Genomic DNA, 27,964 nt, shown 5'->3' with positions numbered 1-27,964 from the left:
CAGGGCTGGACGCAGAAGTGGGGAGCGCGAGTCCGGGAGCCGCAGGGAAAGCGCAGAGCTGAGCATCGGCCCGACCTGCCCATCCATCATGGCTGGACAGCAGCAGCCTCCTTACCTGCACCTGGCCGAGCTGTCGGCATCCCAGTTCTTGGACATTTGGAAGCACTTTGATGCTGACGGTCAGTAAGAACTCAACTTTCTTTTGCTTCTGGTGGTGGTGCCGAAGGTGGCAGGGGATGGGGGCTCCGGGGATTCTGGGTCAGGACAGGTGCGTGTCAGCCCCCGCCCCGGATCTTCTGGGGCTCCACACCTGGTCTAGCTTTGGGACATAGTCGGTCTGTTCTCGCTGACAACTGCCAAACAACTTTTTTCCTCCCGAGGCAGTTCAGGGATGCCTGTGTCTAGCTTTCTCCTTTCCACTGCGGGCGAGTTGGAACATTCCTAGAGAGATGGAGAGGGTGGGAGCACCCAAGCACCACTCCCGGGAGAATGCTAATTGGCTGGCTGTGGCCACTCTGTCCCTAAGGTCACTGCCCCGAGACTCGGGACTTCTCTCCCTCCACTTCCAAAATGAAAACCACACCCCAAAAATCCTCACACCTTTTTTCCTCCAGATTCTGCCTATGGTTTAATAATCGTGCACCAGCTGTACCTGCTGATATTGGTGGTCCTGTGGCCATGGCAGAATTGGGGAAGGGATTCTTCAGGAAATTTACAACTTGCCCCCCAACTTTCATCTCTGTGTGCCAGCTGCTGTGACCTCCATCCAAAGCCTGTTTAGAATGGGGAGTCCTTCAAAGGGCACTTTTCTCTTCCCAAGCTGAAACAGAAGGGTGTGGCACCCCAAGTGTTGGGCAGGGCATACCAGCCAGGGTGAAGCTGTGAAACCTCTCTCCTTGAAGCTCCATCAGAATGGGAAAGGTGGCCATAAGTGCTAGGTGGTCTACAAACATTCTTCTATTTAAAGCCTCCCACCTAGTTAAGATGAACTCTTGAGGTTTATTCCATCTCCAGGATTCTGCAGAGTCCTGATTTAGTCATGCATGAAAGCTTCTTGTTATGGCCTTTGCACGGCTAAGGGAAGTCTCCCCATCTGTCCAAAACAGTCAAGCTGCTCAGAGGTCCTAGCTGAAGGGAGCACCCAAAATCCTTTTAGGAGAAAAGAAATCCCACTTAAGTAACGTGTCCCTTAGCAAGAGGTAGATAGAACATAAGGGAACTTAAATGGATGAAGCCAGTTCTGGTTTTCCCCTGCTTTTGGTGAGGGAGCACAATGAGAGAAAGAAGCCAGAAAAAGCAAAAGGGACTTAATTCCAAAGAATCTAAGTTCAGTCTTTTGCTCTGCCTCAAAATAATTGCAAGTTCTTTCTCTTATGCCTTAGTTTCTCAATTGGCCAATTTGGGGGTGATAGGAAAGCAGAAGGGAGATTGATCTTGTCAAAAAGCATATGTCCATAAAGTCTCCTAGATTAAGGGACTTCAGAAATGAAGAATAATTATCCTCCAAGTTATATAAACCTTCCTTAAGGAGCCTTTTTTTTTTCAGTTCTCTGCTCCAAAGACCTGTGTGTGACTGAATGAAAGTTAACAAGTAGCCAAGATTATGCCAAATCTTTCTTTTGTCAAACAATTATGAACAAATTGCCTAGATTCTCCCTCCTTGAATTTTATAGGAAATATATAATCACCTATTTAATTATATAATGACATTTGTTTAGAAGCACTATCACATCCTTAACATCCACATACACTCCCCTCCAAGTCTACACAAGATCACGTCAATTATTCCCATTTTACAGTTGAGGAAATTAGGGGACTGTGTGAAAAACTTCCTAAGATATAGAATAAAATGTGGGCTTAATTCCTAGGACTAGAACCCAAAGGTCCTGTCTTGAGGCTACTTTTTTTTATGACATTTGGCACATCTTCAGGAGAGTAGCTTTCCAGGAGTAATAAATAAGATACCTCAGTAATTTTTTCTTATATAGGATTCCCCAAAGCTCAGCCCTAGAATGGTTGTTTTTATTCCTTGGGGATGAATCATCCCAGAGAAGGATCTTGAGAATGGCTGACTTAAGACTAGCCCTCAAAGGCCACACCTCTCCACCCCAAAAGCCCTAGTTTAATAAATAATAACTAGTATACTGCTTTAAAGTTTGAAAAGCACCTTACATATATTTAATTATTTGATCTTCACAACAATCCTCAGAGGCATGTGCTGTTTGTGTCTCTATTTGTCAGATAAACAGACTGAGAAAGGTTATATAACTTGCTTAGAGTTACAAAGTTAGTAAGTATCTGGAGCTGGATTTGAACTCAGGTCTTCTTGACTCTAATCCTTGCACTCTAGTAAAAGTAATTCTTCATCCAATGTCTCTCTGCAAGACAGATGCTGCAGAAGTGACAGCCCCTCAGGAGGTCTCTGAACAAATGATTTGATAATATCTTTTCTGTTGTCTTCATGAACATAGTTGAGAAATATGGACAAAATGGTAGTACAGATAATTAGCTTTCAAACTGGTTGAATGACCAGATCCAAAGGGTGATCATTAATGGGCTGATGCCAACTTGGAAAGGATCCCTAATGGAGTAAGTATCCTAGAAATCCTTGTGCTATTAAACATTTTCATCAGGGACTTGGTGGGAAGCACATTTGAGAGGGCACAGAACTGGGAAAATTAGCTACCATTTTGGACGTCAGAATCAAGATACGAAGGAAAAGCTTGACAGGTAGAATGATGAGATAAATCTACCAAGATGACATGTAAATAGAGAGCACAGAAACCTAAATTCTTTCACTTAGAAAACACATTTTTACAAGTACAGGATAACTGAAGTATGGCTAGCTAGATAAGAGTTTTATGAAGATACGTGGGTTTTAGTTGATTGCAATTTCAGTAACTCAACAGTGTGATGTTACTGTCCCAAAAACAAGAATTAAAAGAGCCATCACATTCAGAACAAAAATGGTGATAGTTCTATTAAATTATATCCTACTCAGGCCACACTTAGAGTCTTATGTCAAGATCTGGAAGCTATAATTTAGGAAAGACATTGATTACATTGGGTTCATATCAAGGAGGATGTTGTTGTTTGTCCTTCGTTCTTGAAGATGATTATGGTATCAGGGAGATGATACCATGGCATGTAGGTGAATTGGTTTTAAATGAGGAAGCATTGTGCAAGGTCACCTGCCTCATTTTCTCCTCCAAAGCCAATGGCCAGATATAGATCAGAATGACTGGAGATGGCCCTCAAAGGAGGATGACAAGGATGGTGAAAGCTTGGAAACCATAAGAGAAACTAGAGAGGATTGGTGGGTGAAAGGATGGAGGGTGGATAATATGATCACTTTTTACAGAAACTTAAAGAATTATCATGTGAAATAAGAAAAACAAACACTGATATTTGCATAGTGCCTCTAGGTTTGTAAAAATGCTATACACACCAATCCTGCCTTTTGTCGAACAGTCACAAGGTACTAATTTGATGCTCACAACATATGATCTCATTTGAGCCTCACAACAACCGTAAGAGGTAACTACTAGGGGCATTATGATGTCCAGAGGGAAAGAGGGCTTAGATTTATTTTGTTAGGGTCTCAGAGGACAGCTATAAAAGTTGCAGGAGCAGATTTAGGTTCCATGAAAAAAAAAAAAAGTCTTAACAATTGGAGCTGTCCAAAAGAGGAAGAGGAAATGATTACCCATTACTGAAGTCATTTTGAGCTGAGATTGAATGAATATTTGTCAGGAATGCAATGGAGAAATTCCTTTTTTAATTTTCTGGATGACCTCTGGCATCCTTCCTACTTTATCTATACTGAGATTCTGTGGATGTGAATTTAACAAGTTGGAAGGAACAGATTAAAATTCTAGGACAACTTTCCAGAAATGAAAAATGACTTTGGGAGGAAAACCAATGGGTACGACTGCCTGGAATTCAACTGAGTCTGTGCCAGGTACTTAGACTCCTACACTATACAATTTCTGTTGATTCTCCTCTCTCTATCCATTGATTTTCTGCCTTTTCCTCTTTCCATCCCACCTACCTTTTCCCTGATCTCCCTCCTCAGCTTTGATTTTTTTTGTTTATTTTGTTTTCAGCTCCGACCTTTAATGCTCCCACTGCCATTCAATCCCTCAGAGACATTCCAAGAAAGCCTCCCCTGGCTCTCCTAGGGGCACCTGGGGCTCACTAGAGGCCAATTAACAACTCCCTACCACCTGTGAGAGACACTGACTCCCCATTCTGTCAGGCTATCCACACCCAGTAAACAAATGGAACGATAGATATAAGGTAAAAGCTGGAAACTGAGATATGAGTATATCTTATGTCTGGCTTCCCTTCTAAAACCTTGGGAATAAGACAGTCTCCTTATTAGAAAGACAAAAAAAAACAGTCTCTTGCTAGAAGATGAGTGTATCATATTAATACCCTTGTCCAAGGAGCTGTAACATATTTACAGATATTATTTTCACCAACTCTCATGTCCACACTTTGCGGTTAAGAATATTTTTATTCTCCTTTTCAAGAACAGAAACCTGAGGGTCAGGTAGGGAAGGTGTCTTATACTTGCCACAAAGCAAGCAAATAGCACAGATCCACTGTCCAGTCTCCGAATCTATTCCATGAGTCTGTAGACCAGACAGACTAATCTGAAGTCTCGGAACTTGTGTCTTTATGTATGGATATATATATTGCAGATAGATAAATAAGAAGGAAAGAAGGGAGGGAGGGAAGAAGGAAGGAAGGAAAGAAGGGTGAGAGAGAGGGAGGAAGAGAGGGAAGGAGGGAGGGAAAGAGAAGAGAGATAGATAAATAGATAGCTCTAGTTCAACAGAATTGGTTCCTTTGTAATCCTCTATATTTTATTTGTTGTTGTTCAGTCATTCTTGTCATATCTGACTCTTCTTGACTCCATTTAGAGTTTTCTTGGCTCCCTTTCCAGCTCATTTTACAAATGAGGAAACTGAGGCAAACAGGTTAAGTGACTTGCCCGGCATAACACAGCTAGTAAGTATCTGAGGCCAGATTGAAACTCGGGAAGATGAGTTTTCCTGGTTATAAACCCGGTGCTCTATGCACTGCACCACCTATTTTATTTTATGCACTTATTCTGAGAAGGGGTTCACCAGAGGCTTCATTAAACTATCACCAAAAGGATCCAGAACACAAAAAAGGTTAAGAATTCCTGCCATATATTCTACTGTAGCAGCCCTTCATTTGTGACAACTTCTGTTCAGACACTCATCCTTCCATGATGCTAGGTGTGGGAACAAAGCTCACCCGGGCAAAAATGGGTCAGAAGAAGAGGGAGTGGACAGCAACCACCAGCAATGCTCCTGAAGAGCATCTCCCAAGACATTACGAGCATCTGTGCCATTGTTTGTCAACCCTTGCTGTCCTTCCTATAAGAAGGTGGGATTCAGTGTGAAGATGTCACTGCTCTGAAAGGGGCTATATTAAAGCAGCTCAGGGGAACAATGTTTAGAGCCCGGATGTGGAGGCAGGAAGGCCTGTGTTCAAATTCTGCTTCATGAAATTTATGAGCTAGATGCCCTGGACAAGCTACCACTTCAACCTCTCTCAGACTCAGTTTCCTCATCTGTAAGTGGAGATAAATAATAGAACCTGCCTCCCTTAACATGAAGAGCAAATGTAATGACATATGTACAGTGTTTTGCAAAACTTAAAGGGTTCTATCAAACATAGTGGCTATCATGATCATTATTTTTAATTATCATTATCATCATTATTGTTGTATGTATGCATGCAATGATATTGTCATTACATGACAGAATTTGCTGATGTCAGGTCACAGATACATGGCCCCTTCTTCTTACCCAATAAAACCCAGCACATCATTAAGAAGGTCTAACTGGCATCCATCATGTTCCCTGTCTCACGGCCAAATGGGCATCAAATGTTCTGAAGGCAGAACCTTTATCCTGCTTTTGAGAGTGCAATTATACTGGCTGGACCAGCAGTCACAGGGAAAGAAATTCAGAATATCCTGACCCATTACTTTTACTCAATGTTCTCACACTAGAGGCAATGTGGAGAGAAAACCTGACAAATAAGCTAAGTCAAATGCTCTCTTCCAGGCAACTCTGTGCAACACTCATCTGGAAGCTTATGAAAGAAACCACAAGTCTCGTCTCTTTAATGAGATGATAGAGAATCAAGGAAGGGATTGAGTTAGAGCTGGAGAGATCATTTTATCCAACACTGAGCCACAGAAAGGCCAAGAGTCCTGCCCCGGAGTTACATAACTAATGAATTTGAGAATCTGTTTGAGAACAACATGTTTATGACATAACAGGGAGAGCCCAACCATTGTGAGCTCCCTGAGGGCAGGGACTGACTTGGCTTTCTTTGTGTCCCTGGTACTTAGCATGTGTCTGGTATACAGCAGGTGCTTAATAAATGTTTATTAACTGTTTGTTGATTGACCCACTGATTAAAGAATATCCTCTCAGAGTCAATTGGGCTTAGAATTGAGGCAATAATATTTAAAAATAGATAACATTTGTATAGCACTTGAAGATTTGCAAAGCACTTTACAAATATGCTTTCATTTTGCCCTCAAAATAACATTGAAAGTTTTTCATTTTTATTCTTTTTAAAATATCTTAATTATTTTTAAAGTTTTATTATTATGTTCATTTTATAGATGAGGAAACTAAGACAAACAGAGGTTAAGTCCCACAGATAGTAAAGGATCTAAGACAGGATTTGATCTCAGGTCTTCTGCCTCTACATCTAGTTATTGTGCTAATTAGCAGCCTGTCAAGTTATCATCTCCATGTTACAAATGAGGAATCTGAAACAGACAGAAAGAGAGAAATTAACTTGATTTGCCCATGGTCTCAAAGCCATGGATCTAAACACATTTAGCCCTTTCATCCACTTCCCCACCTCAATGGAGATCAATATGTCCTAAGGCTTTGGAAATTCTGTCTCTGACTGCTTTGGTCCTGGCACTTTGTCCACCTTCAGATGGTAGGAGACAACAAAGCCTTCAGAACCATGGTTCACTTTGCCAGATACACTAGGATCCTTGATTTCAGGTTCTGGAGGACTCGAGCACTATTAGATTTTGGGAAGTTGGGAAGAGGGTTGGAAAAGAGAAAGGCAGCTCAGATGGCACCTCCTAACCAACTTGGGTCTCATCTCTTTTCCCCTGACCCCCACTCAGTTCATACAATAGGCCGTGCCATGCCCGCAATTCAAGGCCACGGTAAATAGGACATTAGGGAACCAAAGTGGGTTTTTCTCTCAACTCACCCATTCTGGAAACCACAGGCAGAAACAGGTTCCCTCCAGCCTCCAGGACTGACTCATTGCTAAGACCCTTCTCTTTCATGGATGGAAGCAACAACACTTTAGGAAGGCTTTGTTTATTTCTGAAAGCTAATCCCATCTTTGATTTCTCTTCTCATCCCAACCTGGCCAAATGGAGTTTGATTTTTTTTTAATAAACCTGGGCTTGCCTGCGGGTGCTGGTGAGAATTAGGGAGCAGGGGCCTATGCCAGTATCCCTGCCCAGCACACCTTGTTTACTCCTCCTCCAGACTCAAATGATTATTCAACTCCTCCCCCTGAGAGGTTTTCAGGGCTGAAGGAGCCCTTGAGAAATTGGTCCCAGCCCCCAAGGAGCATCAATTTATAGCAGTTCAAGTTTGGAGTACTTCAAGAACAGCAATACCCCGGCAGGCTCAGTCTCTCTCGAATGATGTATTGCATCATTTTCCCTCACACATTTCTCATTTCTATCCCCACCTCTTGGCTTCATCTTTCTCCCCCTCCCTTCTCATGGCATTTTAGAATCTCCCCCTTCTCTCTTAGTCCATCTGCTCTAACCCTCTGCCCCTTCCCATTCCCTAGTCCCAGGTATCAGTCCAAAGAAAGAATATTGAAGCTATATTCAACTGCCTCCGTTCCATTTGAGTTCTTCCAGCACGTGAGGTTCAAATTCAAGTGGTCAAGGAATTCACTTGACTCCCTTTGTCAGGTATTATGGTAGAAGAGAAAACCCAGTATTTCTGATCAGGTTTGGGATTTCAAGGAATATAGATAAAGCTTCACATTCAGTTGCTCCAACTACAATCTGCATTGAATGAGATACAAACTAAATGAACAAAGACATACAAGAAGGATACAAGAAGACGTGAACATCTTTGGTCCACCTCCCAGACACCCACTGGGTTCCCATCTTTGTCTGGCTCAGGAAAATGAGGCTGCATATGTAACTGCTCCCAAAAAGTTGGCTCCCTCCAGAAAACAAGAGCCCACTGCCAGGCAGCTGACAGATTCTAGGGGCCATACATATTTATGAGTTACAAAAAAGGAACTAGAGCTTCTTATACATACTCGAGTAATAATAATAATAGTCCGAATCTGTATGGCTTGCAAAGCACTTAATATGTTATTTCATTCTAACCTGACAATGATTCCGTTAATAATGTTATTATCCCCATTTTACAGCATAAGAGAAATCTAAACACAAGGGTTGATTAAATCCCTTTGGACTTTTGGCCTGCCCTTATAGAGATCCATTAAACACTTTAGCCGCCTTTATGTGGATGTCTCCCATCCCTCTGAGTAAAGGTGATGATCTAACTGGCCTGCATCACTGAGATTTATGATTAAATGGATAACCCAAGATGATCAAACATCTTTGGATCCTGAGATGATTGGGACAAAATAGAGGCTTTGAATCATGTAAATTCCCTTAAAAAAAAAAAAAAAAAGGTGATAGTTTATGGACTTCTTTCCTCCTGGAGGGGAAAAAAGTGTGTCTTTGGATTATTTCTGATCATTCTATTTTTAATTTTTGCTCTTTAATGAATTTGCATCTTAATTCATCAAAAGAGCTTCAAGAGATATTCAAAAATAGTCATATGTAGATGTATATGGCATTTATTCAGTCTGTAGAAAGCATGTTCAGACATGAGAACTCTACGCTTGGTCTGGAAGAGTGAGGGGAGGGTTTGTGGAGGAGGGGAGACCTCAGGTGTTCCTTGAACCATCAGTGGGGTGGAATCTGCATTTGCACAGGGAGCTTCCTCACCAAGGAAATCACAAAAGCACTTCCAAAGTATCCCTTTGCTACTTATTCATATGCAAAAGATCTGGAGTTTTCATGGATGGAAAGCTCTAAGTGAGTCAATAGGGAACCCCCCTCCCCCCCAAAAAAAAATAAATGAACACATGCAAAAGCTAGAAGAAGCAGAGGGAAAAGCATGAGATGGTGAATCTCCAGCACCCTACCCCCTCACTCAGACAAACATTTCTGCAATGGTGTAGTCTGCTTTGGGTGCCAAATGTTAGGAAGAGCACTGACAAATTAGAACGCATCCAAAAATCAGTGACCAGGGTAGTTGGGGAGAGTCCCAGACACTATCATACAAGGATCTGGGGATGTTTAGCCAACAGAACAGAAGACTTAGGGAGGGATGTGATCACTGGCTTCAGGTAATTCTGATCATTTTTAAAATGCCTTTTAACTAAAGCTCCCTGGCTCAGTATAAAGTCTAGACTCTATCTTTTCTGTACCCAATTGCTTCTATCCTGTGGTCTTATCTCATATGAAATGAGAAGAAGCTGAGACCTTATACTCTTGTTTATTTATTATTGTTATTGTCTTTTAACTACTCAAGCTTCACTTCCCTTTCCATTTTATTCTCATTTCAAACTGAGATCCAATTCCCTCCTTTGGAGTGCTCGCTCCTCCAAGAGATTACAAATGAAGTTTAAATTTATTTTCTTTGTTTCCCTAGCATTTAGCACCGTGTCTAGGATATAGTTGCTATTTAGCCAATGCTTGTTGACTTGACAGGACTATAGAGATTTCCATCCATGTAGTATTTTAAGACTGGAATATAAGTCATTTATTCTAACAATATTTGTAAATGCAAATCTCACAGAGATGCAAAGAGGTACCTTTCTCTATTTGTGTAGCAGGGTGCTCTGGCACTGATAATGCATCGAGCCCATCCTTTGGGAAATGGCTAAACAAGTGTAGGAGTGTAAAAGAATATTACTGGTCTAAGAAACAATGAATAAAATGAACCCAGAGAAATACTGAAAGATGTTTATGAAGTGATGCAAAATGCAGTGAGCAGAAACAGAAAAACAATGACTACAACAATGTAAGTGGAAAGAACCACCACAAAACATTTGCAACTGAATGCTATGAAATTTAAACCTTGATATTATTGACAAAATAATATTAATAAATATTTCCTTTCTTGGCAGAGATGGGGAAACTATGGATGTGGAGACTTCAAATAATGTCAAGACTTTTTTCTGTTTGCTAAGTTTTACAGAGCTGGGAGATTTTCTTCTCTTATTCTTTATTATTTGAGGGACCCCTGTTGGGAAATGAAGATGATAAAACAAAAGATATCAATAAAAATTGATTTAATTTTTTTAATTGCATCTATCAGCCAAGAAGCACTAAATGTCTGTGATCATAGAGAGTGAAAAAGATTGTCAGATATTTTGCAGAGGGGATACAGAGAAACAAATGAATTGACTTAAACATAACTCATTATAGCATGTGTAAAGTCAGAAATAGGACCCAGGATCCTAAGGTTCCCAGACTAGCTCCCCTTTTTCACTGCTGTTCATAGGAAACAGATTTGCTAAAAGGTTAGGAAAAACCAGTAACCATGGTAACCACATCCTTCTCCAAGCCCACTAGTGTGGGACTTACCTAGCAGGCAGAAGCCCTGCAAATGCTACTTGGAAGTGAAACCAAATATCTGCTTTTTTATCCTGAAGGGGCATAAGCATGGTGCCAACCTGTTGCAGCCGTGTATCAGTAGTCTTTGAGTGATAGGTTGGTGCTGCCATGAGAGAAGCTTTAAGTGCATTCCAGTAGATACCAACAATGGTGTGCCAAGTGCTTTCCAACTAATTTGCTCTGACACTTAAGAACCTCTCAAATTCTACCTCCTCCAGAAGTCTCCTAGGACTAATCACAAGAGATGTGACACATTTTCCCTCATTCTCTTTCCCCACTTCCATCTACCACACAATGCCAAGGAAAACTACCCCTGTCTTACTTTCCTACTCACATTTTTATCCCTGACTTGCAGACAGAATCCATAATTTATATTACTTATTTCTATACACGTTCAATATTTGGTGTTTGATTAATAATGTGCTCGACACATGGAGGTCTAGCTCAAGGATTCTGTCTAAAAGTAAGGTCTCTTAGTTGATATGCAAAAAGCAAACTGAGAAATAATATTCTCAAGAGGCCAAGAGGAGAAATCCTAGAGAGGAAGAACGGAAAGAAACAAGCATTTATTAAGCACTTACTATATGCTAGATATATATATTTCCTCATTTAATCTTCATAATCATTCGAGGAGGTAGGTTATATTATTATCATTCACACCAAGAAACCAAAACAGACAGACATTAAGAGCCATTTCAACTTGGAAGTGTATGAAGCTAAATTTGAATTCAAATCTTCCTACCTGCAGAATTCTCTCCCTGTATCACCTAGCTGCCTCTGAGGAGGCACATTCCAATCAGGATACTCTGGTTACAGATCACATCACTTCATTCTCTTAGGCAAGCCCCTCAACTACTCTGGGACTCAGTTTCCCTCTATGTAACATAAGAAAATTATAAAATATATACATATATTAAAATGTAAAAATGTAAAATGAGAGTCCCGATGGCTAAATTTTTTTTAAAAATTGGAATTATCCAAGAAAAGTTAATCAATTATGTTCTGACTCAGAGAAGACACTATTGGTCTGATGCCCTAAGGAGGTTAGTGACAAGATCCATAGGTAGAAAAATATTCAAAGTAGCAAAACAGCTTGTAATAAAATATAAGCCCAGCTATGGGGGATGTTGGACAGATTGTGGTAGATGAATATATTCTTGTATCCTATGGAACAAAGATTGGGAAGAATTCAGAAATCTGGGAAGGTGTGAATGAAAGGACACAGAATAAACAAGAATAAAGAACAATAGTCATGACTAAAGCAGTGTAAAGACAGCCCCCTGATCTCCAAGATCAGGTATTACTTTTGCACTCCCCCATTCATGGCATAGCACTCAAGGCAAAAGTCAACACTGGACCCCATGGGCTTGGCTCTTTCCAGAAAACAGGTTTTGAGAGGAGATGCTAATGGGGGAGGGGGGAGCTCTGGAGGGAGGGGGAGGGAGGGAGGGTCGGTCGATTATCTGTTATATCCATAGAAAATGAATAATAAAAATTAAATTTTAAAAATGAAAATGAAGGAACAGGATGGGATAACCCCTAGGGTCTCACTTTGTGGCTCACTTTCCTCCTTTATGAAGTCTTCTCTCATATTCCTCCTTCTATGAAGTCTTACTTGCAGAAGGACCCTTCATCGTGTCTTATGTTATTTTATATTTGTGAGTGTGTGTGCATGAATCTGTCCCCCAGACTCCACTGGGGTTAGTTTCCCAGCAGTAAACAGACAGCAAATCCGGGTTTGGTTGATGATGATGATGACGATAATGATGATGATGATGATGATGATGATAATGACAATGACATTATCTGATTTCCTGCACAATGAGAGTACCAGCTCTCTAGTTACTCATACAGCCCCCTTCCCCTTTCAACCTTCCATCAGTTTTACTCTCCAGCCTTTCTCCTCAGGGTTGATGGCTGGTGTTTTGTTTTTCTTATCCTATAGGAAATGGATACATCGAAGGAAAAGAACTAGAAAATTTCTTCCAAGAATTGGAAAGTGCAAGAAAAGGAGCTGGCATGGTAAGGAATATTGGTATTCAAATTCTCCTTTGGCTCCCCTTGCTGAACTTTTCCCACCTATAGCTGGTAGCTAGGCCATCGTCAGACCAAGAGCCCCTGCCTAAGACTTGCTTGGCTTTGTTTAAAAGTAGAAAGAGCTGGTAACTACCTGCCCCAAATGACTTCTTTCTCTTTCCGTCCTTCCTTCTTTTCCTCCTTGCTTCTCTTTTTTTACTTGTATCTTCCTTCTTTCCAATTTTTTTTTAATCTTCCCTCCTCCCTACCTCCCTCCTTCCCTTTCTTCCTTCCTTCTTTTCCTCCTTGCTTCTCTTTTTTTACTTGTATCTTCCTTCTTTCCAATTTTTTTATCTTCCCTCCTCCCTACCTCCCTCCTTCCCTTTCTTCCTTGCTTCTCTTTTTTTACTTGTATCTTCCTTCTTTCCAATTTTTTTATCTTCCCTTCTCCCTACCTCCCTCCTTCCCTTTCTTCCTTCCTTCTTTTCGTTCATTCTCTTTCTTCCTGGCCTCCCTGTCTCTCACTCAGGCTGAAAGTATGTATCTGACCTGTGGCTGATCTATGCAGTTTCGTACTTGGGTCCATTCATGCCTCCTCGGGCAGTGTGGTGGCTCCCTGTTATTGGTACACTTAGTTATTGGTACCATCATATTGGTGCTGGAGTTAGGGTCATCAGTCCATCAGCTTTGGCCTCCCCAGGATCAGGAATTACTTTTGCACACCCCCATACATGGCTGAGTTTTTAATTTCCAGGAAATAACTGCTAAAATAATACTGAGCAGCTGATTCCTCAGTTATGCAGCTATTGAGCTAGTTCCAAGTTCCAACTCTACATTCAGAGTTACTGCTATTTGGGAGCCTACAGAATGAGTCAGAGAGAAAGCTGAAAATCTCTTTGAACCAACAGCCCTAGATAGAACTGGCCTATGAGCCAAGAGCTCTCCCCGAAGCAGGCTCCTCAGCTTGTTCCGTGTGGGGAATGGCACCGGAAGCCCCCACACGTGTTTATCAGGACCAGGCAAGATATCTCTTACCTGGGCATCAAGAGCTATATATTGTGTGGACACTAGGGGTCAGACTCTCATCGAGTAGCTCAATTTACTATTGATCTAACTTGACTAAAATAAATTCAAAGTTACTTCCAAATCACTTAGAATGGCAATGAGATGATTGCTATCCTATTCCAGTTAGTAGTAGGAGATTGGGGGAGTGATGGGGCCAACAAAAGCTCACCCCTTAAAAAGTGGTCATTAGGTCCTAAGGAAAGACGTTTCCTGGAGAAAAACACTGTAGTCCATGCCGTGAGTGATTTTCCCCAGGTACGATTCTAGGTACAAACTGAGGTCCCTTCCAACTTCGAGATTCTATGAATTCTCTCAAGCCTTTCCCCCCAAAAAATGATTTCTGATATTAAAAAGTTGGTTTAGACTGCTCCTTAGTGATTCCTATGTGGATAGATTTGATTTTTTTAATATATAAAAGGCACACTTTCAAATCTACTAAATAACCAACTTCTAATAGTTCAAAAGCCCCATTAATATGGAGATTAGGATCAAGCAAGATGACTGCTGTAAGCAAAAGAAATGACTTTATGGCTGCCACAGCAAATCACATACATGACATTGTCCCTTTTTGTGCCTCAGTTTCTGCTTCTCCGAAAGGAAGATCAGATCCCCATCTATCTGGTCGCCTTAGAGATGTTAACTGCAGCCTTACCTGCAGTGGATTTGATGGTCCCTAGTCAGAATGAAGACTATGTAACTCAACGTTAGCATAATGTCTGTGGGAATCAGAGAATGGCAAGAACACTCCTTTTAGTATAGGGTGGAGTTCAGTTCCCTACATTCAGCAGGGCATGCTGAGACATTGTACCTTCCTTTAGAAATGGTGAAATTAGAGCAGGGGAAGGTCCTTAGGAAGGAGCCCTGTATTGGACCTGGCTTAGGACAGATAATGACTAGGTGGGCTTGGGCAAATGTCCCTAACTTTTCTCTAAGTGTACCAGTAGAGGGAGTTTCACACCAGAAGGTCCCTATACTTATGAAATCATAATTTAAAAAAAAAAAAAAAGTGAAAGGAACTCAAACTAGATGAGCCAGTTTAAGATTAGCCCAATTTGGAGAGGGTTGCCACCCACTGTTATGTCAGAGGGAAGTTCAAGGGGGCAGCCCAGGGGTCCAAAGGAAAAGATCCCTTAGTATTGCCCTTCCTTGTCTTTCTGAAGGAAACAAAGACTGGCAGCTTTGGGGAGAAGATGAAAGAATTCATGCAGAAGTATGACAAGAATGCAGATGGAAAAATCGAGATGGCAGAGGTGAGTTCTGCTGCCCTGATAAAGCCCCAGAGCTAGAGGGGTATGGTTGGAGGGGAGAACTACCCATAAGCCCTTCCCCGCTGTCTTCCCCATTCATCCTCATGGGTGTAGAATCTGGGGCTGCCTTCAAAGACTTGGGTTTAAATTCAGAGAGAGCACATTTCTCAGGAAGCAAATAGAAATTTCCCAGTGCCCTTTAGGTCTAGCCCAGGCTGTGCTCTCTCCAAACTCCAAATGGGGTCGAGGAAGAGTAAGAGGACAGGATTGGAACAACCGAACCTGGGGTCTGAATTCCAGCTCTGTCATTAATTAGCTATGTCATCCTGAGCAAGTTTCTTTATCTGTAAAAGAAGAACAGGAGGGGGTCTTTGTGAGGATTTAGTAAGGTAACACAGGTAAACTATTTTGAAAACCTCCAAGTATTATATAAATGTAAGCTATTATTACTCATCCTCATTTTTTATTTTCTGGAAAGGGAGGGCAATGACCTAACATGCTTGCTGCACCCCTTGCTCAACATCATGAAGTTACTCCATCTTTGGCGGGGAGGCTATCCCCCCTCTAGGAAGTCCTGACTAGTCTGTTAGGAGAATCTCTCTCTCTCTCTCTCTTTTTTACCCTCACATACAGCAGGAAAGGAGCCCAAGGTATAATGAGGGCTCCTTGGGCACATTGGGACACAGGATTGGAAGTATCATTTGTGCCAAAGGTTGCACATATAAGTTAATTTTAAATGATAGGCGTTAGAAACAGCCCCAGATAAAATACCAAAGTCAAGAAATTGGGCCTAAGATAGGATCAAAGGAGATAACATGTATAGCACTTTGGAAACTATAGCTATAATCACATAGTTTTCTCTTACCTTGCCTATCCTGTGGATTTCTCCCACCTCATTACCCATGTCCCAGATGCCCATCTAAGATTGCTTCCTTGTTAATAACTAGGGTTTGTTGTCAGAGAATCTGGGTTTTGTTCTTGGCTCTGCTGTAGATCATTATGTAACCTTGGGCCAAGAATTCAACATTTCTGTTCTAAGTTTTTTTGTCCATAAGATCTGTGAAGTTCCTTGTAGCTCTAAGACCTAAGAGGTCAGTTTTCACTAAAATGTTCATTCAAAAGCTGTTTTTTTTTTAAATTTTACTTTATTTTATTTATTTATTTTTTAACATTTGTGGCAACATTTAATCTGAATTAAGTCTCTTTCTTTTTTTATTCTAGCTTTTTATTTACAAGATATAGGCATGAGTAATTTTTCAACATTGACAATTGCAAAACCTTTAGTTCCAATTTTTCCCTTCCTTCCCCCAACCCCTCCCCCAGATGGCAGATTGACCAATACATGTTAAATATGTTAAAGTATAAATTAAATATATGTATACATGTCCATACAATCATTTTGCTGTACGAAAAGAATCAGACTTTGAAATAGTATACAATTAACCTGTGAAGGAAATCAAAAATGCAAGCGGACAAAAATAGAGGTATTGGGAATGCTATGTAGTGGTTCATAGTCATCTCCCAGAGTTTTTTCGCTGGATGTAGCTGGTTCAGTTCATTACTGCTCTATTGGAACTGATTTGGTTCATCTCATTGCTGGAGATGGCCACATCCATCAGAATTGATCATCATACAGTATTGTTGTTGGAGTATATAATGATCTCCTGGTCCTGCTCATTTCACTCAGCATCATTTCATGTAAGTCTTTCCAGGCTTTTCTGAAATCATCCTGCTGGTCATTTCTTACAGAACAATAATATTCCATAACATTCATATACCACAATTTATTCAGCCATTCTCCAATTGATGGGCATCTCACAGTTTCCAGTTTCTGGCCACTACAAACAGGGCTGCCACAAACATTTTGGCACATACAGGTCCCCTTCCCTTCTTTAGTATCTCTTTGGGAAATAAGCCCAGTAGTTGCACTGCAGATTCAAAGGTTAGTTACATTTTAAAGAGTTACTAGTCTCCCCTGGCATCCCTTACAATAAATGCTTCATATGCAACATTTGTAGGGGAGTTAGGAATGAGTGGTAGGAAATAGCTATTCCCATCTCCTCTCCTGCTTTGAAGGGAATAAGCAAAAAGAGGTGTCACATTGGCAAGGTTGCTTATTGACCTCAGACTAGTCATGTATGAAGGGTAGGGACCGAGAGATCCTCACTAATCTCTCTCTCTTCCCTTCAGTTGGCCCAGATCCTGCCTACAGAAGAAAACTTTCTACTGTGCTTCAGGCAACATGTGGGCTCCAGTGCAGAGTTCATGGAGGTAAGTTCTGAGGTGTTCTAGGTGGCCTATATCTGTTTTCTTCATCTTGTAAGACAGAACCATCCCTTTCAAAACCCAAAATCAGGAAAGACTCTTCTTGAGATAGTCCGTCATTTGGAGAAACAGCCCAGAGTTATGCTTTAGGAAGAACAGGACAAGTCAGGAAACCCTAGTTCTTGGGTTTCCTCTAGGACATGAGAGTCCTAGATGTTGGCCCATAGCTCAACATACTAATAATCAGTTGATCTGATCCAACAGCTTTCTTCAAGGAGCTCAAAATACTTTGCAGGTATCTTGTTCCCCTTCACTATAACTTTTTGAGGAAAAGAAGGAAAAGTGGATAATGTATTTTTTAACTAAAGATAGAAAAACTGAGGTCTAGGAAAAGGAAATATTCTGGAATCTACTCTTAATTCCACTTCAGATTCATTGTGTGACTATAGAAATCATTTCTTCCTTATATACCTCCATTTTCCTTTTTTAAAATGGATAATTGTTAGACATTTGATTCAAAAAGTTTTCCATTCTTTATATGTAAAAAAAAATGACCTCAGAATTTAAGGATCTTACAGTATTCTTTGTATCCCTAAAGAGAAATATGACAGAAGTGGCCATGACTCAAACAGACTGGTAATTATTGACTAATAATCTGCTTGCTCTAACACTGCTCTGCTCCTGATCAGTCTCAAAGCCAAAATCAAACCGTGCCCACCACATACACATTCTCTCTACTCTGGCAAACAAACAGAGTTTTAAAAATAGGATTTTCAAAACTGGGATTCATGTTGCTGTTTTATATGTTTTAAATCAATATCCATTTAATAGGCCTACTACCCAAATTCACTGCCAAAAATGAATAGAAAGCGAATGCAAGAAACAAAAACCTTTCAATGAAATCCCCATGTGCAATACACATTGGCTAGGAACTAACAATTTCTTGGGGTGGGGGACACATTTTTAAAATCCCAACATTCCCTGGCACCATATGTTGGCATTCATATTCAAATGGGAGTATTATCAAATGGTAACGCCGGCTCGGAGAGAATCCAACACACTGATAATCTCCTTTGTCTAATATGACACTAAAAACATTTTAAAATAGCTTTTTCTTATAGTTGGCCCATAGATTAGTATTCTATGCTTGATTATTCACCTGACTAGCCAGTTGGAACATCTCAGGGTGGCTTACACCCAAATATACTAATTACCTCTTGAACTGATCTAACATCATTTATTTTTTCATACCTAGCCCCTTCCTTTTCTCATAAGCATGTCAGTCAGTCTATAAGCTTTTATATTAAATGCTGACTAGGGGCCAGGCATTGTACTAAGCTTCTAAGTTTTTAGAAAGGCTAAAATGGCCCTTGCCTTCAAGGAGACATTCTTTCAGGGGAGATAAGAGATACCCAGAGTAAATGAAAGGTTATGTGAAATGAAACGGAGGTATGTAAGTGGCTCAGGGAATAGAATCAGGCGGACTCACCTCCATGAGTTCAAATCCAGACTCTTAACTGCATGATCCCAGGCAAATCCCTTAAATCTTCTCAGTTTTCTCATCTGTAAAATGAACTAGAGAAGGAAATGGCAAACTACTCCAGTATCTTTGCCAAGAAAACCCCAAACAGAGTCCAGTGAAGGAACTCAACAACTGAGTGGAAGAATGGGGTAAAGAACAGTCCTAAGTTTCCCCTTCTACCCAGAACCAGAATGAGATTAATTGGAGCGGAGCACGGAGACAGATTAAAAGGGAACTGAAAAGAGGCCAAGTATCTGTGATCATCGGCCCTCTCTCTGTAGCTGAAATGATTTGGAATCCATCTCTGGCTCAGTCCTCCTGAGCACCACAATAGCTGAAAAAGTAGATGTCCCAGCATAATAGCCCAGATCCCCGCCCCTCCCGAGTCTCTCCCCTGTGCACTTTCTATCAGCCAGAAACATGAAATGGGCTTCTCAGCAGCACAGAAAGGTTTGTGCTCTCCGAGAACATGAATCCCACCTGCTCGCGCCAGAGTCTTTCTCTAATTTTAGCCAACCTCAGGACTCTTTTGGAATTTCAAAAAAACCCAAGTCTCTTTAATTCTTTGTCTTGAATGAGAAAGGAATAATGATCCAACGGCAGAAATCATTATGCTAAAGGAGGAGAGCTAACCGAAGCAAAAAGCAGAAGAGCCTGGGCGGAAGGAAGGGAAAGAAAACTTTGGCCTTGGAATGATCTCATTTTGAAATCTGGTTCAGATTATGTCACTCCTTAAGTCATTGTCTTCTCTCGCAGGAAAAAAATGAGCCCAACTGGACTATGTGAAAGCGTGGGTTCCTTCTCCCTAAAGGAGGCATTTATCCATTTATCCTCAGTCAAGGAATTATTTGATGGCATTAGGTATGAAGGTTTTCTTGAAGAAAAGGAGACGCTCTCATCGTTAGATATTCCCCAACCAACTGATCTATAACATGGGTTTTACTATTTACTATTTACTAAGCTAGGTGGTACAGTGGATAACTGGACCTAGAGTCAAGAGGTCTTATCTTCCTCAGATACCACTTGTGTCTGTGCACAAGTTTCCTTAGTTTCCTCCCCTGTAAAGTGAGCTGGACAAGGAAATAGCATATCACTCCACTATTTTTGCCAAGAAAAACTCAAGCAGTTTCAAACAATAACTTGTTTTGTTTTGTTTTTTAATTTACAGAGTTGCTATAAAGTGCTTTGCTACCTTAAATATATGGGGGAAATAAAGGGCCTAACAAAGAAATAGCCTTCTCAGGGCTATGACCCTTTTCTTTTGTCCTTGCTCCCACTCTCCTATCTCCTCAGAGAACTTATCCCATGTTCTTCCTCTCCCTCTCATCTCCAATCTCTTCCTAAGGCTAAACTCCTTTCCTGTGGTCTCCAAGCATGCTCAGTTTTCTCCAGCCCTTAAAAAACCTTTGGATGACCCTGCCACCCTCCAAATAGTATCTTATTTCTTGCCTCCATGTTCTTGTTAAACTCCGTAGAAGAGTTAAGTCTCCTTACTGCCTCTCCTTCCTCACTACCCACTCACTTACCCAACCCTCGCCATCTCTCCATAGCTTTTGCCACTTGGTTACCCCATCCATAACTCTGCTCCATGATCCTTCTTAATCTCCTATTTGGCTCATCACGAAAGCTCTGTCCTTCTTTTCTTCCCTCTCCACATTCTCTCCCTTGATGATCTCATCTGCTCCTATGGATTCAAGTACTACCTCTAGGTAGAGAACTAACTCATATACGTAAATATGGGTACACATGTATAGCTTCTGAATTCTAATCCTGCTTGGTGACAGGAATGTTGTTAAGATCAAATGCAGAAGAATCAGGGAGGTGCTGCACTGGATGAGCACTGGCCCTCCAGTTCAAATCCAGCCTCATATACTTGGTACTAGCTGTATGAACTTGGGCAAGTCACTTAAGATCAAATATATTATTAATTTCTTTGTAAAAAACCATATAGTCAGTAAAAAAAAAAAAGTCACTCCCTTTGAACAGTCCTAGTAATGCCAGAATTCTAGTAATGTCCTTACATTTCTGCTTTTGAGGGCTTTATTATGATTTTATGGGACCTTATCCTATAAACAAAATCAGCTTGAGTCAGTTCAGTTGACAAAGTGGCTGCCAATATCAAATTCCTCACTGGAATTTATAGCAAATTAGAAGCAAATTAGACCATGAAAGATTATTAAAAAAAAAAAAAAAGATAAAATAGCTTTCCTTGCCCAGATTGCTGAAGGCAGCTGAGGTCTCATCAACAGGCCTCAATATCTACTATGACCCTCTCCCCCAAGTTTCCTGGAAATCCATGTATCCAGAGCTGAGCATGAGGGGGAAGGGAGAAAAGGATAACCAAGTCCAGAATGCTGACTGAGATGGGATCTCTCTGCTTACCCTGATAACCTATGATAAGATGCCCTTCCCAAATACCACAGAGACAGATGCATCAATGGCCACAGGGGCTCTTTGCCAACCTCCAACAATTCCCTTTCAGGCATGGCGAAAATATGACACGGACAGAAGTGGTTACATCGAAGCCAATGAGCTCAAGGTAAGTTGCCATGAAAAAAAAAAATGGAAATAAGGCCATTGCAAGCCTGAGTGTGCTTGGGTACACAACCATATTCCTGGGGTGTATCGCGAGAGAGGTCCCTGGCCAGAAGGCTGCTTGTGGGGAGAGGGCAGGAAGAGGGAGGGACAAGACGGGGAAAGAATATAAACAGGTTCCATCCTTCCACCGCACATCTTGTAAAAAGGGAATTGGAAACTTCCCACCTGGAAAGCCCTGGCATCTCTCGATTTTCTCAGCTCTAGGCCAGCCGCAGAGCTAGGTGTGAGATGACGCAGCCTCCCAGTGACTGGGTGGCACTTCTGGTGTGCCTTGGAGGAGGAGGCTCTTCTGGGATGGGAGCTTTTCTGAGCTGTGGTTCCCCATTTCCAAGTGCAGTGATTAGGTACCGAATTTGAGGCAACAAGGAGGGGAGAAACTGCCCCCTGCATCACTTGGATACTGAGGGAAGTTAAGACGCTGTGAATGCAGCCCAACCAGACATCCCTTCCCTTCAGACCAGGTGCAGATTCTCAGGTGTTGCTGATCGGCTCAAGGACCACCCCAGGGATGGATGGACAAGGTGAGGGAGGCATTGGGAGTCTCCCACTACCTCCTCCATCTATCCCTGTCCTCCCTGACCTTTTTTCTCTTCTCTTCCTTCTCAAGTATCTATGTCTCAGAGCAGCCAGTTATCTTTAGGACTATGACTTAAATCCCGCTGATGTCGCTGTGGGATTACTGGGTCACTGATTCCTTCTGTGTTTTTAGGGATTCCTCTCAGACCTGCTGAAGAAAGCAAATCGCCCCTATGATGAGCCCAAGCTCCAGGAGTACACACAGACCATAGTAAGTAGAAAGCTGCCCCCTAGGAGAGGAAAATTGGATTGGAACACAGCCTTTATCCTGGGCTGAGGGGCTCTGAACCCTAGAGGACCTATGAACACCAATTATCTCAAATCCAAGCCAGACTCATGACAATTGGCCGGAAGCCCTTATTTTAACCATGTCAGAGCCCTCTCCCACTTCCTGCTCCTTACCCTCCATGTTTCATCCTTTCAAGAACTAGCTGAGATTCTGAGTCTGCCTTAACCCCTAAGCCAGCAGGAGACTTGGGGACTGACCATTTCCATGGCAACCTCTGCTGCTCCAGCAAGGGAGAGATGAGGGGAGACAGCTAGGCAAGACTCTGAAAATAAGCCAATTATAGCTCAGTGAGAAATGAGAAACAGGATTTCTAGCTCCTCTACTATAGGGAGAAGTGAGACGAGGAAGTTTGTGTAAGCTCCTGATCTCCACATAGCCTCAGAGGAAAATAAGCAACCTCAGGGTGTCCCTGCACATTATCTCCTTTCTGTCCTTTTCCAGCAAAATCTGGAGAATAAGTGATAAATAGAAAGTAGCTGAAAAATGACCAAGGCTCCAGGAATTTAGAGTCTCATCAGCCTTTGCCAAACTCAGCCTGATGCATGAAGCAGATAGTTGTCTTGCTGACCAATAACCCAAATGTATTTCTCTATCCCAATAGCTGCGGATGTTTGATTTGAATGGAGATGGTAAATTGGGCCTCTCGGAGATGTCCCGGTAAGAGCCACCTCATACTTCTGAAGTCATTATTACAATATATTCTACTGGCTTTCAGCTCTGCTGCCTGTGGCTATAATTCCATCATCTCTGGACAAACAAAAAGAAGGATCTTTCAACTGAATTCAACAAACATTCAATAAGCATTAATTAATGTTCAAGGAACTGTGCTATGTACTACTAACCGAAAAATGAAAAATAAGTCTCTACTCTCGAGGAGCTTTCAGTCCTGAGAAACCAGGTGGAAGGAAGAGACAGATATACATATTACTGTAAACAAATTAGAAAATTATAATGTATATAAGAAAAACCAGGAATGGTCTGAATGGTTCATGGAAGGAGGAATATTTTCTAGCTGAGAAGATCAGGGAAGATTTCATGAATAAGGTTTCTCCTGAAGTAGACCTTGACAAGGGGAAAGATGGAAAGAGGAATAAAGACCATGGCAAAAGGAGATATTGTGCTCAAAGACTCAGCGATAGGGAAGAACAGGATGAGATTAAGGATCAGGGTTGTTGTCCTACATTCTGCAATAGGACCAAAAAGGCATCCCTACATCAGAGTCAATATATAGTATCTGAATGTGCTCATCAGATCATATGTGATCCACTTCTGCTGGACCATAAAGAACAGCAATGGGAATGCCATAAAATAAGGTTAAAAGGATAAATTAAACCTAGAGGGACTCAAATGCCTAAGAAATTTCTATTTTATCCCGCTGGCCATGAGAAATCACTGAAGCTTTCTTCTTTGAAATGTTGTGACATGTGCACTGGAAAGACTACTTTGGTAGCACTTTGAAAAAGAAAGGGGGAAAAATGATGACAAGGGTGGTAATTAGGTGGCCTTATTAATAATTCAGGAAAGAGTTGACACAGACTTGAAATAAGAGCGATGAGTATGAACTGGAAAGTAGAATGTTCATAATAGAGATATTTCAGAAGTGGAATCAATAGCACTTGACAAGTGACTGAATGTTTGTGGTGAAGAAGAGGAGAGAATCAAGGGTGATGCTAAGGTTTTGAGCCTATGTGTCCATGGGATTAGCAATAGCATCACAAGAAAGAGAGAAAATAAGAGAAAATTTAGTAAAAAAGTCAATGAGTTCTGCTTTGGATGTGGTCAATCTGAAATGTTTCCAAAGTGAATGGAATTAGAAATGCAGAATTAAAATTTAGGAAAATAATTTTTCTTGGGATATAAATTTGACCTTAATCTAAACAATAAAGGAAGCCACAAGAATGGATGAGATCTCCTGAAAATGAGAAAACTAAATGGTACTACATGACCCCCAGTGACTCATTTTACTTGTTGTTTTTTTTTTTTTTCTTATATTGGGACTTTTCAATCTTCTCTAGATACTAACCCTCTCCAAGAATCCTTTGCCCTGCCTCAGTTCCTCTTGTCTACTGTCTAATCTACACTCTAACATTTCCCTTCCAGACTGTTGCCTGTACAGGAAAATTTTCTCCTTAAATTTCAGGTAAAATAGTTCTTTTTTCTTTCTCTAGTCTATGTCTTCTTTCCTTTTCTTCGTGAACTTTTCTTCTTCCTTCCCTCAACACACACACACACACACACACACACACACACATATACACACAAACCTTTTAAATTTATTTTTATTCATTCATTCATACTCAATCCTTACAGGGCATGAAGCTGACTTCAGAGGAGTTCAATGCTATCTTCACATTTTATGACAAGGTAAAATGAAAGACCAGCATGCACAAAGGAAATCAAAGTTGTATTTCTAAGGTATAAGGCTAGAAATAGGGAATCTGAAACCTCACAGCAGGGGGGAAAAATGATCAGAAATACCTAGTCCAGATTAGGCTGTTTTGGCCACTTCTAGCCTCCCAGTGGCTCACCAATGCTCACCTTTAGACAAGGATATCCTTCATGGGACATGATGGTATCAGCCTTTAACACCTGTCTTAGAAGCTGGACATGTGCCCCGGACTCTCTAACTTCCTCTTAAAATCTCATCTCAGGAATGGGATCCAGGAAGTTGTCTAGATGCTTTTTTCCTCTATGAAGATCTGTTCATTTCTCAGGAATAATAACAAGGAAATAAAGTAATTCATGCATCAGCTATCAGAACAACTATTTTGAGGGAAAAAGCTAGCCAATTCAAATAACTGAATGATTGATTTTTTTTCTCTCCATTGAAATAGTTATTTGACTAAATTCACTAGATTGGCCAGTTAATTTAACAATATATATACCGAACCTCAAAGCTCTTCAACTTGTGCTGAGTGATGGAAGATGAGATTTATGGAGAGGAGTGAGGGAATTAGTAGAAATTCCCTGACAAATGTTTGCACTTAATTCACAGGATGGGAGTGGCTACATTGATGAGCATGAACTGGATGCCCTTTTGAAGGATCTGTATGAGAAAAACAAGAAGGTGAGGACATCTTTGGAGGAACCTTCTAAAATGGCTCTGACTGGGAACAACAATTCTGTCTTGGCCCATCCCATGGAAATCTGAGAAGGATTTATTTTACACCAGTCAAATTAATTAATCCAAGTAGGCTTCCTATGTGAAGGAGATATTGGAAGGAAGGAGCAGATATGAGGTGGGAAACTATTAGACAATAGAACAGGCCCAGAGAACAAAGGCAGAGTGAGAAAGAAAAAGGGGTCACAAGTAAGTTTTGTTTTCCTGGGAGAGATGAGGATTCTTAAATTCAAGTGTGCCCCTCCTGTGATTATATTGTCTTTCAAATTAACTCCCTTCATAGATTTAAACTGGATTCACAGGCTGAAACCTAGAGAGAACTGAAGCTACCAAGAATGTGTCTCTCTAGATAGCATTCTTCATGACAATTTGGTAGGCTTCTAGGTAGCACTCGGAAGAGAGAAGAGGGGGGGATTCTTAAGGTAATAAATATAAAGATGGGCTTGCCAATCAAAAAATCATTAAGCAAGGAAGTAAAGCAATTAAAATCACTGCCAGAGAAACCCAGATCTATGGCAGCCTTTGGGACCCAATGAAATGACAAGAGCAGAAAGTACATCCAGAAAGGAGAGGTTTACAAAGTTTAGTATGAGCTGACTTTGATATGAACGAGGGGGCCACCTCTCAGGATGAACAAAGAACATCTTTGAGAAGTGATGGGGAAAGCCATAGATTTGGTTCAGGTCTGAATGTAGAAAAAGTTAAGATGTCAACAAATTCTTTTTTCTGAAAAGGAGAATGAAAACGCAAAGGTGGCTATAAGATTCTGAACAGGGGTGAGAAATTGCTCATGGGAGTGCGCATAGCAATGCCCCAAATACCCACAAAGCGCAATACTAGTGCAAGCTATATCCATATATATGGAGGAAAACTAGCTGAAAGGTTTAGACTCAGGTGTGTAAAAGTTAATGTAGACTTCACTTCTGAGCTTTGATGAAGAACAAGAAACACATCCCAGAGCTCCTGAACTGTTTCAAGTAGGTGATTCCATCCAATTCCCACGGAACATTTGATTTTGGGTTCAGGATTAGGAAGCACAGGATATATTGCCACTAGATCACGTCAACCATTCTTCAGGCTTGGTTTTTGATCACTTAAAGGGAGAAGATGATGCAAACTAATAGGGTCCCTTTCTATAGCAAAAACTTGATTTGGGGAGAGGAGAAGTATATTGTGGTGGATCCTGGTACTTCAAAGACATGGATCATTTCTGTAGGAGCTCTTAGAATTTTGTAAGTTAATCAGTGAACATTTAAGTGTTTCTTATGTGCCAGGCACTATACTAAGAGCTGGTGATATAAAGAGAGGCAAAAGACAATCTCTATTTGTCTGTTGACGAAAGAACTAGAATTAAGAGGGATTCAGAAAGTCTTCCCGGATAAGGTAGAATTTTAACCTGAAGTTGAAGGAAGCCAGGAAAACTAAGATGGCTTCCTTCAGCAGAGTCCTTTGGAAGGGGATAATGGGGTTTTTATTAGCACTAACTCCATCAGAGATTTCAACACCTTCCTACACAGCATTTTGGTCACCTTCAGGACATGTACTGTTGAGTGCAGGAGGAAGTAGGGTGAGGGGAATTTATCTGAAGATCAAGATATAAGGTTAGCATTAGAACACAGAATAGAGTCCAAGCACGGATTTAAATTCCTGGGTTTCGTATGTATTCATGTGGTGTTCAGTTAAGCCTTTTGTATCCCTCTGGAGTGGTTCCAATTCCAAACGGCTCAGCTGTGTGTAGAGAAGGGGAGTGAGGTCTCAGTTTTGCATTTCTAAGTGGCCACCTGTACTGACCCTTCTCCCATTCTCTTTCTCTCATCTGGTCTCCCAGGAGATGAATATCCAGAACCTCACAAGCTACAGAAAGAGCGTGATGTCTCTGGCTGAAGCTGGGAAGCTCTACCGCAAGGACCTGGAGATTGTGCTCTGCAGTGAGCCCCCCATGTAAAAAGAGATGGGGGTCTGTTCCCCTTCTCTCCTCCCAAATTGTCTTTTCCCTTCCTCTGCCCTGCCGCTTCCACCAAGACCTAGAGATTTGAGGCCCGGAACATCCCCTGTGACCCAGCACTGCACATTCAGAAAGCAGGAGAGGAAGGGAGCAGCAGCTGCTGATGGACGTCCACAGGGCCTTCTGTCCCACATCACTTCCACCCCACCCCAGACTAGCCTTGCTGCTCTGCTTGTGACTCAGATTAGGGGAGAGGGGCCCTAGTTCTCTTTGCTGTGATGCATGAGCTCATCTGTTGTATGATTTAGGCTACTGCGTCCAATAGGGTGACAGTCTATCTTGCTCCCCAGTGTCCCTCCTCTACCCTGCTCCCCAAGCCTCCTCTGATCCCTCTAGCTGGTGGTGTGTTGTTCATTTCTTCCAGTTTCTGACTGTGGCGAGAACGTGACCTGCCTTGCCTTTTCCAATTTGGTTTTTCCCTTTTTTCCATTTCAGTTTCTTGTCTTATTATTTACCAAAGAAGAGTTTACAAACAATAAAATGGAAAAGTTCTGCTACTCAAGCCCA

At 41.3% G+C, this 27,964-nt stretch overlaps 1 protein-coding gene across 1 annotated transcript; it reads left to right on the top strand.

Moving 5' to 3' along the window:
• On the top strand, positions 1–27,964 carry CALB2 (calbindin 2). Its single transcript, XM_051974599.1, has 11 exons — positions 1–179; positions 12,699–12,775; positions 14,995–15,084; positions 17,272–17,352; positions 21,351–21,407; positions 22,176–22,253; positions 22,933–22,988; positions 24,432–24,471; positions 24,642–24,695; positions 25,327–25,398; positions 27,281–27,964. The coding sequence occupies exons 1-11, from the start codon at positions 89–91 to the stop codon at positions 27,395–27,397; spliced, it is 813 nt and encodes a 270-aa protein (XP_051830559.1). The 5' UTR covers positions 1–88; the 3' UTR covers positions 27,398–27,964.

This window comes from Antechinus flavipes, chromosome 2, assembly GCF_016432865.1.
Source record: "Antechinus flavipes isolate AdamAnt ecotype Samford, QLD, Australia chromosome 2, AdamAnt_v2, whole genome shotgun sequence".
NCBI classification, from domain to species: domain Eukaryota; kingdom Metazoa; phylum Chordata; class Mammalia; order Dasyuromorphia; family Dasyuridae; genus Antechinus; species Antechinus flavipes.
The sequence above is the reverse complement of the archived record's forward strand: the minus strand, read 5'-3'. Positions and strand labels throughout refer to the sequence as shown.